The sequence below is a fragment of the Terrapene carolina genome, unplaced genomic scaffold (genome assembly GCF_002925995.2).
Source record: "Terrapene carolina triunguis isolate 2854851 unplaced genomic scaffold, T_m_triunguis-2.0 Scaffold629, whole genome shotgun sequence".
NCBI lineage: Eukaryota > Metazoa > Chordata > Testudines > Emydidae > Terrapene > Terrapene triunguis.
This window is the reverse complement of record NW_020664980.1, coordinates 4,480,820-4,496,745: the sequence shown is the minus strand read 5'-3', so window position 1 is coordinate 4,496,745 and position 15,926 is coordinate 4,480,820. Positions and strand designations below refer to the sequence as shown.

Sequence of the window (15,926 nt, the reverse complement as noted above, 5' to 3'; positions counted from 1 at the left end):
TTTTCCTTTCTTTTCTCCTAAGCCACTTATTGGCTGTATGGTTGACAGGGCTCCTATGCATATAAGGGAAAGAGGGGAAGATAACATGTTTCTTAAGTGAGTCATTTTTCTTTCTTTTCTAAAGAAATCATTTAGAACATACCTTCATGTTCCCCATGCCCCCTACAACTCCAACTTTTAAACAAATACTGGAAACCGTGGGTCCCCTTCTTCTTAATGCTTTTGTGTGCTTGTGACCCAAGAGTATTGTCTGGCTTAATTTCAAATGTTTTTTTTTAATTACAGATGGGCTTGAACCAAAACCCAGCCTCGCATTCCTTTCTTCCCTGAACTTTAGAGAAGTTTGGATCCACATCGGAACTGTGCAACTGCCTCCTGTCTCTAACACGAACCAAACCAAAACCCCACATCCAAACTCTTCTGAAATCCAGGACACTCCAATTTGGATCCCAACATTGCCATGTGGGCCCATCTCTACTGTTCCCCCTCAGCCAATGGAAAGGGGAGGTAAGGTAACTCTCACTCTGTTCAGATGTAGAACTGAGTTGACTTAAGATTTACAGGAGCAGCCTCTTTCCTGAGGAGATCCGAGATTGCATAAATCCATTCACTGACGGTCTTGCCACTTGCAGGAGCCCATGCTGGTGAAAGCAGGGAAGCTAGGCTATGAATCGCCTCTTCTTCCAATCCCTTTTCTAGGAAGCGTGTGTTGTTTCCTTCCTCTCTCTACCCTCTGCCTCCCCTCCCTGTACAGTGCCACTCCTGACATACAGAGTTTGCATGTACGTAGGGGCCAAAGCAGTTGTGTGCTTTTGCTTGTGCTTGAGGCCATCACTGCCTCCCCTCTCTCAAGTAGGCATCTGGTGGCTACAGGAGCAGAACCACTGCTCCTAGGAGCTGTTTGGTGCATGTTAGCCCTTGTAATATGCTGAACCGCTCTAGCAAATCGTTTTAAAATGGGCTTCATACATGATGCGGAGGAGCCCAAGGAAAACACAGACCCCAGCCAAACCTAAATTTATGCTCGTGGTTTCTGGAGCTTGTGAGATCAATTTTGTTTTAGTTAAAATTGATTTCAAAGGTTTTGGATTTTTTTTTCTCCCTCATTCTTGGTTTTTGGGCAGGGAGGTGGTAGCGATGAGCATCACTTCAGCATATGGGAAGTGTCTCTGTAGACCCACAGCCCTGGGGCAGCTCATGTGTGCAAACAGAGTCCTGGAAGGATCCTGGGCAAGCAGAAGCATGTGGAGGTGATGCAGTTAGTGTCTCTGGCCAACAGGCCACTGGAGGCCTTAGTACCAAAGGGCATTGCTGGTTGCTGTTACCAAGGCAACAGTGTACTGTACGAGGAAACATGGACAGGGTCGGCACAACCCATTAGGCGACCTAGGCGGTGGCGACTGCGGCGGTATTTCCGTGGCGAGACCTCAGCGCTCCTGAACATGGAGGAGTTATGCAGGGCCGGCTCTGGCTTTTTTGCCGCCCTAGGCAAAAAAGCCTCCGGCCGCCCCCCCCCCAGAAAGACTAAGTGACTTGCCCAAGGTCATACAGGAGCAGAGATTTAAACTCAGGTCTCCCAAGTCCCAGGCTAGTGCCCTAACCAGTGGACCATCCTTCCTTTAAAACTTCCCGCAGGACCCTGCAGAATATAGGCAGAGCACAATTCTAATATGCACAATACGTGTTCTAGAAAGCTACCAAGGGCACGACTCAAACTGGCAGTTCCTGGGTGGTGCTTGGGTTCAATGGCTGGTGCATGTCACTTTGAACCAACCAAAACTGAGTAAAGAGGCCAGGCGTCGACTCTGAGAGTTTAAACATCAGAGAGTCAATGCTATGCTATGATGAGCACCTACCTTCTCCTGCCACGTAATGAAAAAGAGCCACCTCTCTAGAGCTGTGGGTGGCTTGGCAGTTTCGTGCTGCAGGAGTTGATGTGAGTAGTTTGAGAAGGTTTGGTTCAGACCTTCCCTTGAATTTTGCTTTGAGATTAGGATTTGGAAGTCAGTCAAAATAGCCAAATTAGCTGCCTAGGTATAGAAACTATATATTCAAAAATGAAAGGGTACAAAAGGAATAATTTTGATGGGTAATACTAATGTTTATTTTTAACCATTTTTGTTTGTTTCTATTGATTTTAAATTTTCATAGTTGCCGGAAATTATCTGGGGGATCAGACAATGAGCGGGTCAGACAATTATTATTTATTGACAGTAGCTGTTGAGATTCAAAAAGTTAAACCTTTATAACATTGAAATAGAGATTGTCAATATCATGTCAAAATATACAAACGTATAAATCAAACTCTAGTTCTCAAGCAGCAATTTTCTTATTTTGCTTATCTGTAAATTTGAATGATTATTGATGGAAATATTTGTTCGTTGGTTTATGTGAACGGTGAAATTGACATTTACAGATATTTGCCAATAAAAACCTAACCCCTCCAAGCCTAAAGATAGTAAATTTTAGAAGAGCCAGGTTAGCAAGAAACTGCAGAGATGGCAGCAGCTGGAGCATAATAATAGCAATGGTGGTTGATTTTAATCTTCCGTGGCATCCCACATATATCGAGTTTACTCAACGGGATGGGATGTCCTGGAAAGTTACACACTGACATGTTTCAGCTTAAACAGTATAGAAAATAAACATGGGGGATAAATAAAGCAAAGAGGCGGAAGCGATGGTTTAAAAAGTTGTTACCAAAAACAACACAGGTGAGGTCAAGCGCAAAACCCTGGCTCTACCTCTCTCCGAGTCTGTTAGCTCTGACATCACTCAATAAGGACCTCCAGGTGGAGCTGTTTCTTTGGGATTTTGCCCAGTTTTAGGGAAGTGGTGACCTACCTTTTTAAAGAATTCTTTGCCACAAGTTGTGTGGCTTCCATTTTAGCTGTGACCTGACTGTAGCTTTTGCCTTTTTTAGCTGGCCTAATCATTCTGAATTCCAGGACACTAGCCTTGTTGCTAACCAGAACTCACAGTTCATTTTAGCATTTAGCAGTGATGTGGTAAATAGCAATAGATGACAAGGCTGCCTGGTGCATTTTCCCATCCAATTTTTTCTCTGGCTCCCTCTCTTTTCTCTTTCCCTTTTGAGATCCACTTAGAGATTTTGTTTAAACAAATAAATGCCATTTTTACCTAGGGCTGATCTATTTTGGTTTAAACCAGGCTTATTTCTGTTTAGGAGAAAGCTCTTGCTAAGCTGCAATAAGCCACTCTGAAACCAAAATCAGTGTCGCCACACAGCCTTCTGCTCTGTATCTGTTTAAAATCACACCTAAACTTGGGCAGTGGGTGAACCACCATCTGGGGAGGCTAGGCCCCGGCCGGCCCCACCCCCCCGCCCGAGGACCTGCTCCCCTTCTCCTGTCGGAGCCCCCCTCCCCACGGCCACCAGCCCCCGCCCCGGAGTGCTGGGGGTGCGGCCTCCTCCCCGGCCCCTGAGCACAGAGTGGATGGGCAGCACGTCCCCCCCCCGCCAAGAACAGGGCGGGCAGCCCCAGCGCCTCTAGCCTCCCCCTGAGTGCTGGGCGGCACGGCCCCTGCGCCCGGGGCCCCTTAGCGCTGGGCAGCCGCAGCCACCCCAAGTCCCGGCCACCCTAGCCCCAGCCACAGCACGCTTCCCTGAGAGGAGCAGCCTGCCTGGGCTGGGGTCAAGGGGGAGCAGGGAGGAGCGAGGACGGGACCACGCCGGGCTGTTTGGGGAGGCACAGCCTTCCCCAGCCTATGCGAGGCGCTGCCCATGCACCTAAAGTTAAACCGGTACAACTTCCTTGTGTAGATAGATTGGGGGGGAGAGGGATAGCTCAGTGGTGTGAGCATTGGCCTGCTAAACCCAGGGTTGTGAGTTCAATCCTTGAGGGGGCCATTTAGGGAACTGGTGTAAAAATCTGTCTGGGGATTGGTCCTGCTTTGAGCAGGGGGTTGGACTAGATGACCTCCTGAGGTCCCTTCCAATCCTGATATTCTATGATTCTGTGATAAACTGTAACAAACCAAATTAAGGCCATTTGAGAGCATCTATGCAAGTGGGTTACACCTATTTTAACTAGATTGATTTAGAAACTGATTTTGTTTTGTTTATACTGCACCTAGTAGAACAGGGTCCTGGTTCATGACTTTAATACAAATAAATAATAATAATAAAGTCCATGCAATTTCTATGTGAAGACTAAGCCTAGTTAAAATGGCACCTCCTTACTCAACAGATTTGTTCCTGCTCCTTTCCTGCCCTTTTCTCCTACGCAGCTCAGCGCCTATAAAACTGAGCCGGAGTGAACTGGATTCTTTTCCTTCTTGGGTATCATCAGCAGAATTGTTTGCTACGTTCCAGTCCTTTATATCTGTGCAGCACTATTGAAGACAATGGGCTTCCATAGGTGGCAACAGGGCATTATTGAAAGATGGTTGCAAAGTGGTAACTGGGGACCAAAGTTGGCAGCAGACCCTTTGCTGCTGGTGATGGTGTGAGAGATAGAAAGAGCTCAGTTTCACCCTGGGTCCAGGCTGACTTTACAGAGCTGGCACTTAGAACAAAAATATAATTTTGCTTATAAACTGAGCATACTTTATATGAAAAATCACAGAGAGAAATGCACGGTGCCATTTTTATAGTCATTTCTCTGCATAGAGCCCCACTTTGAGGCTCATTTTATTATTGATATTATGTGTTGTTTCGTCACTGTCGGATGATGGTTAAATATCTAGGTGGGGGCAGATGGTGCTCTTTGAAATACTTGGAAGTGTTTTAGGTGGGTGGATAATTATGGATAGGCTTCCAACGAGAAGTTTTGCACTTTCAGGAGGAATTTGAACAATGAAAAGGTGCATGGGCATTGGCGTGGAGCTCCCTCCGTCTAAGGAGTGGCCTGGAAGGCAGTACAGTGATCGAAGTGGGACAGGGAGACACGGGTGTACTTGGCGGCAGCTGCAGAAGGAAGCAGTGGAAAGGTGGTTGAGGTCCAGCCAGAAGGATTTTAAAGAGCCCTGAAAGTAAGGATTAGAAGCTTGAATTCAATGTGAAAGGCAAAGGAGAGGCTAGTGAAGGGATTTGACTAATGGAATGACATGATCAGATCAATGGGAGATGGAGATGATTTTGGCAGCAGCAGTCAGCAAACTGGAAACAGATTTTCTTTCTAATGTACCCCTGTCACCATAGTGGCTTGGCAACAATTTCTTCCCTCCAGCCCAGAAGCAACCATAAATTTCAGCAGAATATCTCATGTGGTTGCTTTTCCCTTTCCGCTTACATCTTTGCTGCAATCTGTTTTTCATAACAGGATAATAGATTTAATGAAACACATATTAAAATGACTGGAAATACATATGATCCGAGCTAGTAGTAAGGCATTCTAAGCAGTGCCTATGTAGAGGGCAGTATTGGACTTCTGAGCTAGGTAAAGACACTTGTCCTTCAGGCTTCTGCCCCACAATGCAGCTCTGGTTTGCTATAATCCTGGTGACATGCATTGCCTCTTGTGTCTTATTGCTCAGCAAATAACCAGGAGGTTACAGATTTTTTTTTATTGCATGGAGGCTGGGGCCTAGATCCCCCCACTCATTTTAATTCTACCATCATTGTGATTGACTTTCCATGCATGTGTGTGCCAATGTCAGAATGTTTTCCAGTTCCTGAAGTGGGAGATAAAAACATTCAGTCTCACTCAAAATGTGCCCGCCAGCCTTGCTTGACTGTATCTTTGGATTGTCCAGTTCAATAAAATTCAAGGCATGTGATTTATTTGTTTGTGCTCTATAAAAAAAGCCAAACAAAAACCTCTGTACAAAAAAACGGAACCTAGGCTATTCTCCTTAATCCTTCTGGATTAAGGCTGGAATATGAGTAAATTCAGATCAGGAAATTGGAGTTGCCCCACCTGTATTTTACCTCTCTTTGGAGTGTTAGTATGGACAGGCAGTAGTCTCTCCCTATAAAGATTGGAACCAGGTGTCATTACAAAGCCCTACTTTAGTCCCGTCTATAACTTTGGCTTGGAAAATTGGTTTGGCCAGAAAAATTACATTTTTACTCTGGAAGCAGAGAAGAATGTGTCTGCAAAGTCTGAAGAAAAGCTATCAAATGGTATTTGAATGATAGGTCATTACTGAATTACCTGGACCTGGATTTTAACTTTTGTCTTATGATTTCTCTCTCTCTAGCCAACCAAAGATGGCATATTAGTTCTCCTTCAAATATCTATATTTTTAAATTTCCTTGAGAACTTGTCTGCAAGCTATAGTAAAAGAAAACCATAATTAAGCAAAGTTTATTAACTCTTTCTACTGTGGCTATTTCAGAACCCAACCCTGGTCCCATGAATGTCAAGGGGAGTTTCACTTTTTGTTGTGAATACTTCACATATATTGAGTCTCCACCAAGAGCAATAGATTTGCCTGGGTGAATCAAGATTGGATCTGAATGTCTTTGAATGAGAGTTGGGGATGAGCTGTGAAATATGAATCTGTGCTTCTCTGAAGCTTGGGGTGAGGGGTTTGGATCCAAAGCTCCAGTTCAGGCCCATTTCTAATCAGAACAAAAAGATCTAACACTTTAATATCAGAGGGGTAGCCGTATTAGTCTGAATCTGTAAAAAGCAACAGAGGGTCCTGTGACACCTTTAAGACTAACAGAAGTATTGGGAGCATAAGCTTTCGTGGGTAAGAACCTCACTTCTTCAGATGCAAGTAACGGAAATCTCCAGAGACAGGTATAAATCAGTATGGAGATAACGAGGTTAGTTCAATCAGGGAGGATGAGGTGCTCTGCTATCAGTTGAGGTGTGAACACCAAGGGAGGAGAAACTGCTTCTGTAGTGGGATAGCCATTCACAGTCTTTGTTTAATCCTGATCTGATGGTGTCAAATTTGCAAATGAACTGGAGCTCAGCAGTTTCTCTTTGGAGTCTGGTCCTGAAGTTTTTTTGCTGTAAGATGGCTACCTTTACATCTGCTATTGTGTGGCCAGGGAGGTTGAAGTGTTCTCCTACAGGTTTTTGTATATTGCCATTCCTGATATCTGACTTGTGTCCATTTATCCTCTTGCGTAGTGACTGTCCAGTTTGGCCAATGTACATAGCAGAGGGGCATTGCTGGCACATGATGGCATATATAACATTGGTGGACGTGCAGGTGAATGAGCCGGTGATGTTGTAGCTGATCTGGTTAGGTCCTGTGATGGTGTTGCTGGTGTAGATATGTGGGCAGAGTTGGCATCGAGGTTTGTTGCATGGGTTGGTTCCTGAGTTAGAGTTGTTATGGTGCGGTGTGTGGTTGCTGGTGAGAATATGCTTAAGGTTGGCGGGTTGTCTGTGGGCGAGGACTGGCCTGCCTCCCAAGGTCTGTGAAAGTGAGGGATCATTGTCCAGGATGGGTTGTAGATCACTGACGATGCGTTGGAGAGGTTTAAGCTGAGGACTGTAGGTGATGGCCAGTGGAGTTCTGTTGGTTTCTTTTTTGGGCCTGTCTTGTAGCAGGAGGCTTCTAGGTACACGTCTGGCTCTGTTGATTTGTTTCTTTATTTCCTCCAGTTCATTTGCAAATTTGACACCATCAGATCAGGATTAAACAAAGACTGTGAATGGCTATCCAACTACAGAAGCAGTTTCTCCTCCCTTGGTGTTCACACCTCAACTGCTAGCAGAGCACCTCACCCTCCCTGATTGAACTAACCTCGTTATCTCCATACTGATTTATACCTGCCTCTGGAGATTTCCATTACTTGCATCTGAAGAAGTGAGGTTCTTACCCACGAAAGCTTATGCTCCCAATACTTCTGTTAGTCTTAAAGGTGCCACAGGACCCTCTGTTGCTTCTAACACTTTAATGTAGATCATTAAATTTTCAGTATGGCTGTGGCTTTATACACGTGTTTGAGACATGTATTTTCTAACCTAAATTACCCTGTAAGATCCACATTCATTCACCTGGTGTTTGTTGCAAGCATTTGTGATTTGATAATAGTCCTTTTAAATAACTTTGCAAAGATAGCCATTAAAATAGTTATTTAAAACAATTATTTTCAAATCACAAATGCTTGCGGTAAACACCAAGAGAATGAACATGGATCTGGACATGGTAATCTGTCTAACAGGTGCATTTTTCTCTAATTTATCTCCCCTAATCTCTCTTGAGAAATGCTTCTCTGGTTGTTTTCATGGTGTTGACAACACTGTCTCTACCTCCACAGAGCAAAGATAAAACAAAGCTGTTAGTTGTTAACCTCTTGGACTTTGTACAGATTTCAGGAATACCTGTTTTGGCAACTTAGTTTGATCCCTGGAAGCATTTTGAGGTGGGGCATATTTTTGCATCCACAATGCAAATATTGAATGTAAACAGCCAAGGCTATGTTTCCTTTGAGCTTTCTGGATTTAAGGTGGTTTCCCAAATGGATACAGTACAGCGAATTTATATTTGTATAACATATGTATAGATAGACACCCACACTCTGTATGCTAACTAGATACAGATCTGTCTATATACATGTGCAATATATATGCATATAGAGATATATCTGATGTATAAAGGTTTCATGAAGAGGAATTTGGCATAGCCACAATACTCACAAAGGGACATATCACTTGAAAGTAATACTGGTCACTGGGCACCCCGAAGCTATCACATTCTCTTTAGTGTGTTTGTACCACAGTTATTATCTCCCTCTTATTCATTACCTTTTTATTTCCCCGATTTAAAATCAACAGTTACCACAGGCAAAGACATTTAAAAACCCGCAGCAAATGCTGCACACTAACATAAACACAGACCATAAACTCAGACTAATTTGGCACTGAGTTAAGTTGTAAAGGGTAAATGTGCTTTATAGCCTCACTCAGGATGTAGATATAATGGATGAATAAAAACATACCCAAATTCACAGATGCTGTCAGTTAACACTCAGGGGGATCGTATTTCCATACTGGCAAACCGTGACTATTGCAAATCACTGTTTGTTAAGAAAAGGGGGAAAGGATTGAATTAAATGAGTGAGAGGTGAGGCTGCTGGTGGGGAAAGTTTATTATTAGTTCATATCTGCTGCAAAGGGTCCCCACGTTTATCATAAAAAGTGTGATTTCCTCTGCCATTTCAAGGTCGGTACAACCAGGATGAGAATTTGGGATAGCCATCCATTTTGTATGGGCTCAGCATTTGTGATCTCTTCACATACATACTCACTCATATGGACACATGCAGTGGACTTAAAACCTAAAGCCTGGACTGTCTGTGGTCCATCAGCTGGAGGCTGGAGATTTTAACCTTCTGAAGGTTGCTTTCTTGTCATCTATTGATCACTATAAAAAATTACTAGGTAGGCAGCCCGAATGCAAAGGATTAAATATACATGCTGGGGCATTATGTTGTGTCACTAAAATCAGCTTTATGCTAGCTAAATGCAATAGTTTTCTCTAGGAGTGATTATTTATATGACAATATATGATTATTTCCCCCTGCAATATTTTCTTTCGCTTTTTAGCATTTTTCCTAGGAGAATTTAAGAGATTGAAATTCCTTTGCACTTCTAAGCATGGGCAGCGGGTATAATAGACCAGGGGAGGCTAAGCCTTCTCTGGTGCAGCCACTGCTGACCCACTGCTGGACACCTGAGCCGTGGTGGCCCTGCCTCTTCTCCTCCCTGCTCCGCCCCTTCCCATAGGCCTCCACCACCTGCTGCTGCCTGGTGAGTCTTTCTCCTCTCCTCCACTCCACCCCCACTCTTCGGAGGTCCCCACCGCTTGCCACATCCTTCCTCTCCTCAACCTCTTTCCTCCACCGGGGTGTGTGTGAGGAGGGGCCGGGTGGGGGTGTGTCTCACAGCAGGCGGGGGACAAGGATGCATGTGGTGGGAGGGGTGTCTGGCGGGGGAGTGAGGAGGGACATGGTGGTCGGAGAGTGAGGAGAGACGTGGTGAGTGGCAGGGTCTCGTGGTGGGCGGAGGGTGAGGAGGGACACGGTGGGCGGGGGGGGGGTTCGCAGCGGGTGGGGTGGGTCTGGCAGAGGAGTGAGGAGGGCCATGGCAGACGGGGGTGAGGAGGGACATGGTGGGTGTCTTGCAGCAGACAGGGAAGTGAGAAGGAATGCAGTAAGCAGCAGGTCGGTGGGGTGAGGAGGGAAACAGCGAGTGGTGGCGGGAGGATGAAGTGGGGAGGGGGCGGGGTCTGGGTGGAGCGGCGGTGGAATGTGGGTGGGGCCTCAGGTGGAAGAGGCAGGACAGGGAGCTAGCCTCCCCCAGGGGAAGTTTCACCTACCGCCTGTGCTTCTGATGGGCTTTTTGTGACCCAGAGAAATCACAAAATTCCTTTAATCACTGAGGGCTTGTCTATGCTTGTTAATGCAGATTAAGGTGGGGTATGAATTTAAAGTGCAATAGCTCTTCCTGAATAATTCCATGAATGGACACTCTTATTCTGGTCCTGTTTAGCTTAGCCCATTAGGTTAGGTCCTTAGGCCTGGTATACACTGGAACATTTAGGTTGACTTAGGTATGTCAGTCAGGGGTGTGGAAAAATCCATACCCCCGAGTGACATAGCTATCCCAACATAGCCCCCAGTGTAGATTCGTCTGTTGTCCTAGCTCCTGCCTCTCGGCGAGACGGATTTACAACAGTGATGGAAGAACCTCTTCTGTCACTGTACTAAGTGTCTGCACTACAGCTGCTGTAGCATTTCTAGTGTAGACAGACCGTCATTCTCGCTCTTGTATGTGCTGAGAGGTTGAGATCAGCAAGATCATCCTGTGGTCAGAGCCATTTTCCATCCTTTGAGAGAGGAGAGGAAGGAATGGAGGCTGTGAAATCAAGAGAACTTGATCCAGCAATGCCGGTAAGCATGTGAGTAGTCCCAATGACTTGAAGAGGATTCCTTGCAGGCTTAAACTTAAGCATGTGCTTCAGGATTTTGATGGCTCATGTCCTGAGTGGGTCTAGAGCTGGCAATGGCCAGACTTTGGTAGATAGACAGCTGCAGTAATCGCAAGCTGCAGGCTGAAGCTGTGGGATGTGTTATAAAGTGGGGTGGGGGGAGGAAAGGGGAGGCAAACTACGGCCCACGGGCCATATCCGGCCCGTCAGACCATTTAATCTGTCCCTCAGCTCCCGCCAGGGAGTGGGGTCGGGGGTTTGCCCCACTCTGGTGCTCCAGCCAGGGAGCGGGGTCAGAGACTTGCCCCGCTCTGCATGGCTCCCAAGGAGCAACCGGCATGACCCACCTCCGGCTCGACCCACCTCCGGCTCTTACATAGTACACGGAGGAGTGGCCAGGCAGCTCTGCGTGCTGCCCCATCCACAGGCGCTGCCCCCGCAGCTCCCTTTGGCCACAAGGGGGGACATGCTTCCTGGAGCTGCTTGCGGTAAGCACTGGCCAGAGCCTGCACCTCTGAGCCCCCCCCGCACCCCAACCCCCTGTTCTAGCCCTGATCCCCCTTTGCACCCTCCAAACCCCTTGGTCCCAGCCTGGAGCCCCCTCCCACACCCCGAACTCCTCATCCCCAGCCCCACCCCAGAGCCCTCACCCACCCCCGCATCCCAACCCGGAGCCCCCTCCCACACCCTGAACTCCTCATTTCTGGCCCCACCCAGAGCCCACACCCCCAGCCAGAGCACTCACCCCCTCCCGCACCCCAACCCCCATTTGCATGAGCATTCATGGCCCGCAGTACAATTTCCATACCCCAATGTGGCCCTCAGTCCAAAAAGTTTGCCCACTCCTGTTATAAAGCCACAACCCTATGGTGCTGACCCAATACACTATCTCAGGCTGTGGGGAGACAGATTTTACCTCAGCCTACTGAAGCTCTCATCCTATGTGTGCTGCAATTATCAGCCATGTCTTTTTCCTGGAGATAAGAAGTGCAGATAAAGGTAAATGTCGACTTACTTGGCTGTGGAACAGCTCTTGTGCGGAAGGCAGCATCCATGAAGAGCTCAGTGGCCTGTATCAGGCTATATTAGGAGAGGAAAGATGGGCTTGTGTGTGAGGCACAGGGCTGAGACTATTTCTGTCTTTGCCATCCTTTCACCGTGTGACATTGGGCAAGAACTTTATCCCCTTTTCAGAATTGGGGAAACTGAGGCGCACCGTGGTTAATAATATACCGGCTGGGCACTTTTTAATGAACTGCAATAAATAAAATGAAGTAGTTCCCTACTTCATGGGGGTCTTATTAGTGGATAAGCTTCACATTGGTAAAACTCTGGGTTCCCCAGAGGAAGTGGGGGAGGCAAAGAAGGGCAAAGAATTATTATTATTTATTAACAGCAACAAATGGGGGTGATGCTGTAGCTCAGCTGCCCATCAAGGATGATGAATAGTTCTCCTCAAGCGGTAACGTTCACATGAGCGTAGAGGGCCTGTTTGCCATCTGGGTGGGATTGACATTCATGCATAGGCCCCTTTGGTTATGTATACACTGCGGCTGGGAGCAAGCCTCCCAGCTTGAGTACACAGACTTGTGCTAATGGGGCTCAAGCCAGCGCATTAAAAATAGAAATGTGGACGTTGCGGGTTAGGCTGGAGCTCAGGCTCTCAAGCCTAGGGGGTCGGGTGGGCTTGACAGCTCAACGTCCACACTGCTATTTTTAGTGCGCTAGCTCAAGCCCTGCTAGTACGACTCTGTCTACCTGGGCTGGGTGGGTTGCTCCCAGCTGCTGTGTAAACATGCCCTGAGGGAGCATTGGCCCAGCACAGCAGAACACAGCAGATGGGAGCTTGGAATGGGAAGTCCTTGGGACTGGAACACAACCCATGAGGCCTCAACACCTGAAAAATATTGACTGTTTCTTTTTATAATCTTTTATTCCAAACTCCTTGTGAAAGTCAACTTCTCAGCCTGAGACGTTCAGGACAGAGGAAGCAAGGCAGGAGCCTGCTGCCAGCAGCCTCAGTGGACCCAAGTATTTTTGTAATAACATCCAGATGGACCCACACAAATTGTTAGCATCTCAGGGAAAAAGAAAATCAGCTGCAGGATAAATGAGATTCAAGTGGTTTAGGAAGGGCAGCTTGGAGGAGAAGCCTATTGCTGGGATTCCCGAGAGGCCAAGGATACATCTGAAATATAAAACGCTGTGGTGTGGGAGTACTGCTTCCTAAGCAAAACCTGGAAGAAAAGTGGTGCAGAATCCTGACAGCTTCTACTGGGAGCCAAAGTCCTGGCTGAGAGCAGCGTTCTGGCTCAGAGTGATTTAACAGAGCTACTTTTCCTGCATTAGTCCAGGGTTTGCTAATTGGCTTTGAATCTAACATCCAGTTTTATTTCTGAGTCAAGTTTTGGAGGTTTTCTTGTTTTGGTTTGGTTTGGGATCTGTGGATGTTTGATTTCCCCCTCTCCGCTCCCTAAAGAGAAGGGAAATACAAGTTTCTTGTTCCTGGAATGTAAGTTTCTGCAAGTAAATCACTTATTTGGAGTGTAGAGTCACAAGCTTTTCCTAACCTTATCCAGCATTCATCCTGAGTCCCTATTATCCTGATGCAACTTTTTCACTCACATCCTGATTCAAAGTCCATTGAAGGCAATGGGAGGCCACTGACATCAGCAGGCTTTGGATCAGGCCCTTGAAGAGCAGTAAGAAGAAGCCGTCTGAGTGTTCCTGCAGGAAACAGGATTCACTACATTGTTTTATGCTGACATGACAACACAGGGACCTTGGGGAGGGAGGAGGGAAGATAGATGGGGAGGAAAAGGAAGGTATTCTGCTCCTTGGGTAACAAACACACTAAGTCAGGACACATGGAGAAGAAAGGCATGAATGACAGAAGATTCATATCCTGGAAATTCCACCATGTAAAGTCTGGGAATTCCGCATGACAAATATATTTGTATATATTGTTGCACACAATCCACCTAATGTAGGAAGCAGAATTTCCTGTCACAAACAGTGTTAGCAAAGAAAGGAAAGCAGTGAGAGCCAGGCGTGGTCATGGAGCATTAAGCAGGTAAACCCATTACAGGAGACCATCTCTTTCCACTGGGATTATAGTGATTTTTAAGCCTTAGCTTCCTGATGTTGAGCGCTGAGTATCTTTGGAGGAGTGTAATGGCTATTAGCAGACTCCTCCTTCCTTCCTCTTTTGGGACTTAAAGCCAGAAACTGGGATGAACATCTGAACACGAAGTGGCTGGTGAAATTGCCAAAGATATCCTCGCTCGCCAGAACAAATGTGTACATGTGCTTAGAAATAGTACAGTTTAGACAAACTTTTAGAGCAGGGATAGGCAACCTATGGCACGCGTGCCAAAGGCGGCACGTGAACTGCTTTTCAGTGGCACTCACACTGCCCGGTTCCTGGCCACCGGTCCGGGGGGCTCTGCATTTCAATTTAATTTTAAATGAAGCTTCTTAAACATTTTAAAAACCTTGTTTACTTTATATACAGCAATAGTTTAGTTATAAATTATAGACTTATAGAAAGAGACCTTCTAAAAACATTAAAATGTATTACTGGCATGCGAAACCTTAAATTAGAGTGAATAAATGAAGACTCGGCACACCACTTCTGAAAGGTTGCCGACCCCTGTTCTAGAGTGAGCAAAGAAACAAAACCCTTGCAGTCTTTGGGATGCTTTGTTGAATATTCTATTTTTCTCAGCTCCATTCAGAGGGAGTTTGTATATGGAATGCCCAGTCTCTGCATCGCTGCCCATTCAAACATCAGAGGCAATGTGCTATTGTGGTGCACGTGTGTCTCTAAAGCTGGGGTGGGGTTGTCTAAGGAAATCCTAACTTATGTGCCCAGGAGCCTGAAAAGGGTATAATAAGAGGTAAGGTAAAGGGAGGTGGGCTACTTCCACCTACAGCCTCCTGATCCTGACCCTCAGCATGTAAATTAGACTCCCTCACATCTTCCTCCTGCTGACACGTAACTCACATCATCTCTGAATTTAGCCCCAAAGCTGGGTCATGCAGTTGTCTAGTGCACTGGCCTCTTGTATCAGGAGTCCTGCCTTCAAATCCTGGGTCATGGATTGGCTCTTCTTAAACTCATTCCAGAGTACACATCACAAAACTGCTCAGGGTTTGTCATGACGGATCATCTCTGCTGTTGATATGGCTGACGTACATTGATAGGGCTTGGTGGGGAAGTCGAATCCCTGTAGTAAACCTGTCTTTAGACACTGTTCTGAGACGCTCCCATTCATGACCAAGTCCCTGACCCACTGGATTTTTGAATACTGGGCAGGTTACATTTTCAATTTAAACATTTTTTTAAAAGAATTGGCTTCTGAGGTGCAGTGCAAGAACTGTGACGGGTTGAATCACAGAAACCCCCTTGGAAGCTGCCGCCTAATGTGCAAAGACTACCTCTGCTCTTGTTTTCCCTGCCAGCTCAGGACTCCAGCACCCTGTCTTGCTGAGCCAGACACTCCTGTCTGGCTCCAACACAGACCCAGGGTCTGAATCACTTGTCCCAAAGCTGCAAGTTTACCTGAAAACAGCTCACAGTAGTGTGCTTGTCTTTAGCACTCAGAAGCCCAACTCCCAATGGGGTCTAAACCCACATAAATCCGTTTTACCCTGCATAAAGCTTATGCAGGGCAAACTCATAAATTGTTCGCCCTCTATAACACTGATAGAGAGATATGCACAGTTGTTTGTTCCCCCAGATATTAATACATACTCTGAGTAAATTACTAAATAAAAAGTGATTTTATTAAATACAGAAAATAGGATTTAAGTGGTTCCAAGTAGTAACAGACAGAACAAAGTAAGTCACCAAGCAAAATAAAATAAAATGCGCAAATCTATATCTAATCAAATTAAATACAGATAATCTCACCCTCAGAGATGCTTCAGTAAGTTTTTCTCAGACTGGACACCTTCCAGGCCTGGGCACAATTCTTTCCCCTGGTACAGCTCTTGTTCCAGCTCAGGTGGTAGCTAGGGGATTCTTCATGATGGCTCCTCTCTCCCCTTTGTTCTCTTCC

At 46.1% G+C, this 15,926-nt stretch overlaps 1 protein-coding gene across 1 annotated transcript in view; it reads left to right on the top strand.

The window, feature by feature from the left end:
- The first annotated feature begins 327 nt into the window (after positions 1 to 327).
- The window catches only part of ARHGAP26 (Rho GTPase activating protein 26), a 443,229-nt gene continuing 427,630 nt past the window's right edge, over positions 328 to 15,926 (top strand). The window contains exon 1 of the mRNA XM_026659434.1: positions 328 to 507. Within this exon, the coding sequence (XP_026515219.1) occupies positions 495 to 507 (13 nt within the window). The 5' untranslated portion in view covers positions 328 to 494. The remainder of the gene's footprint in view (positions 508 to 15,926) is intronic.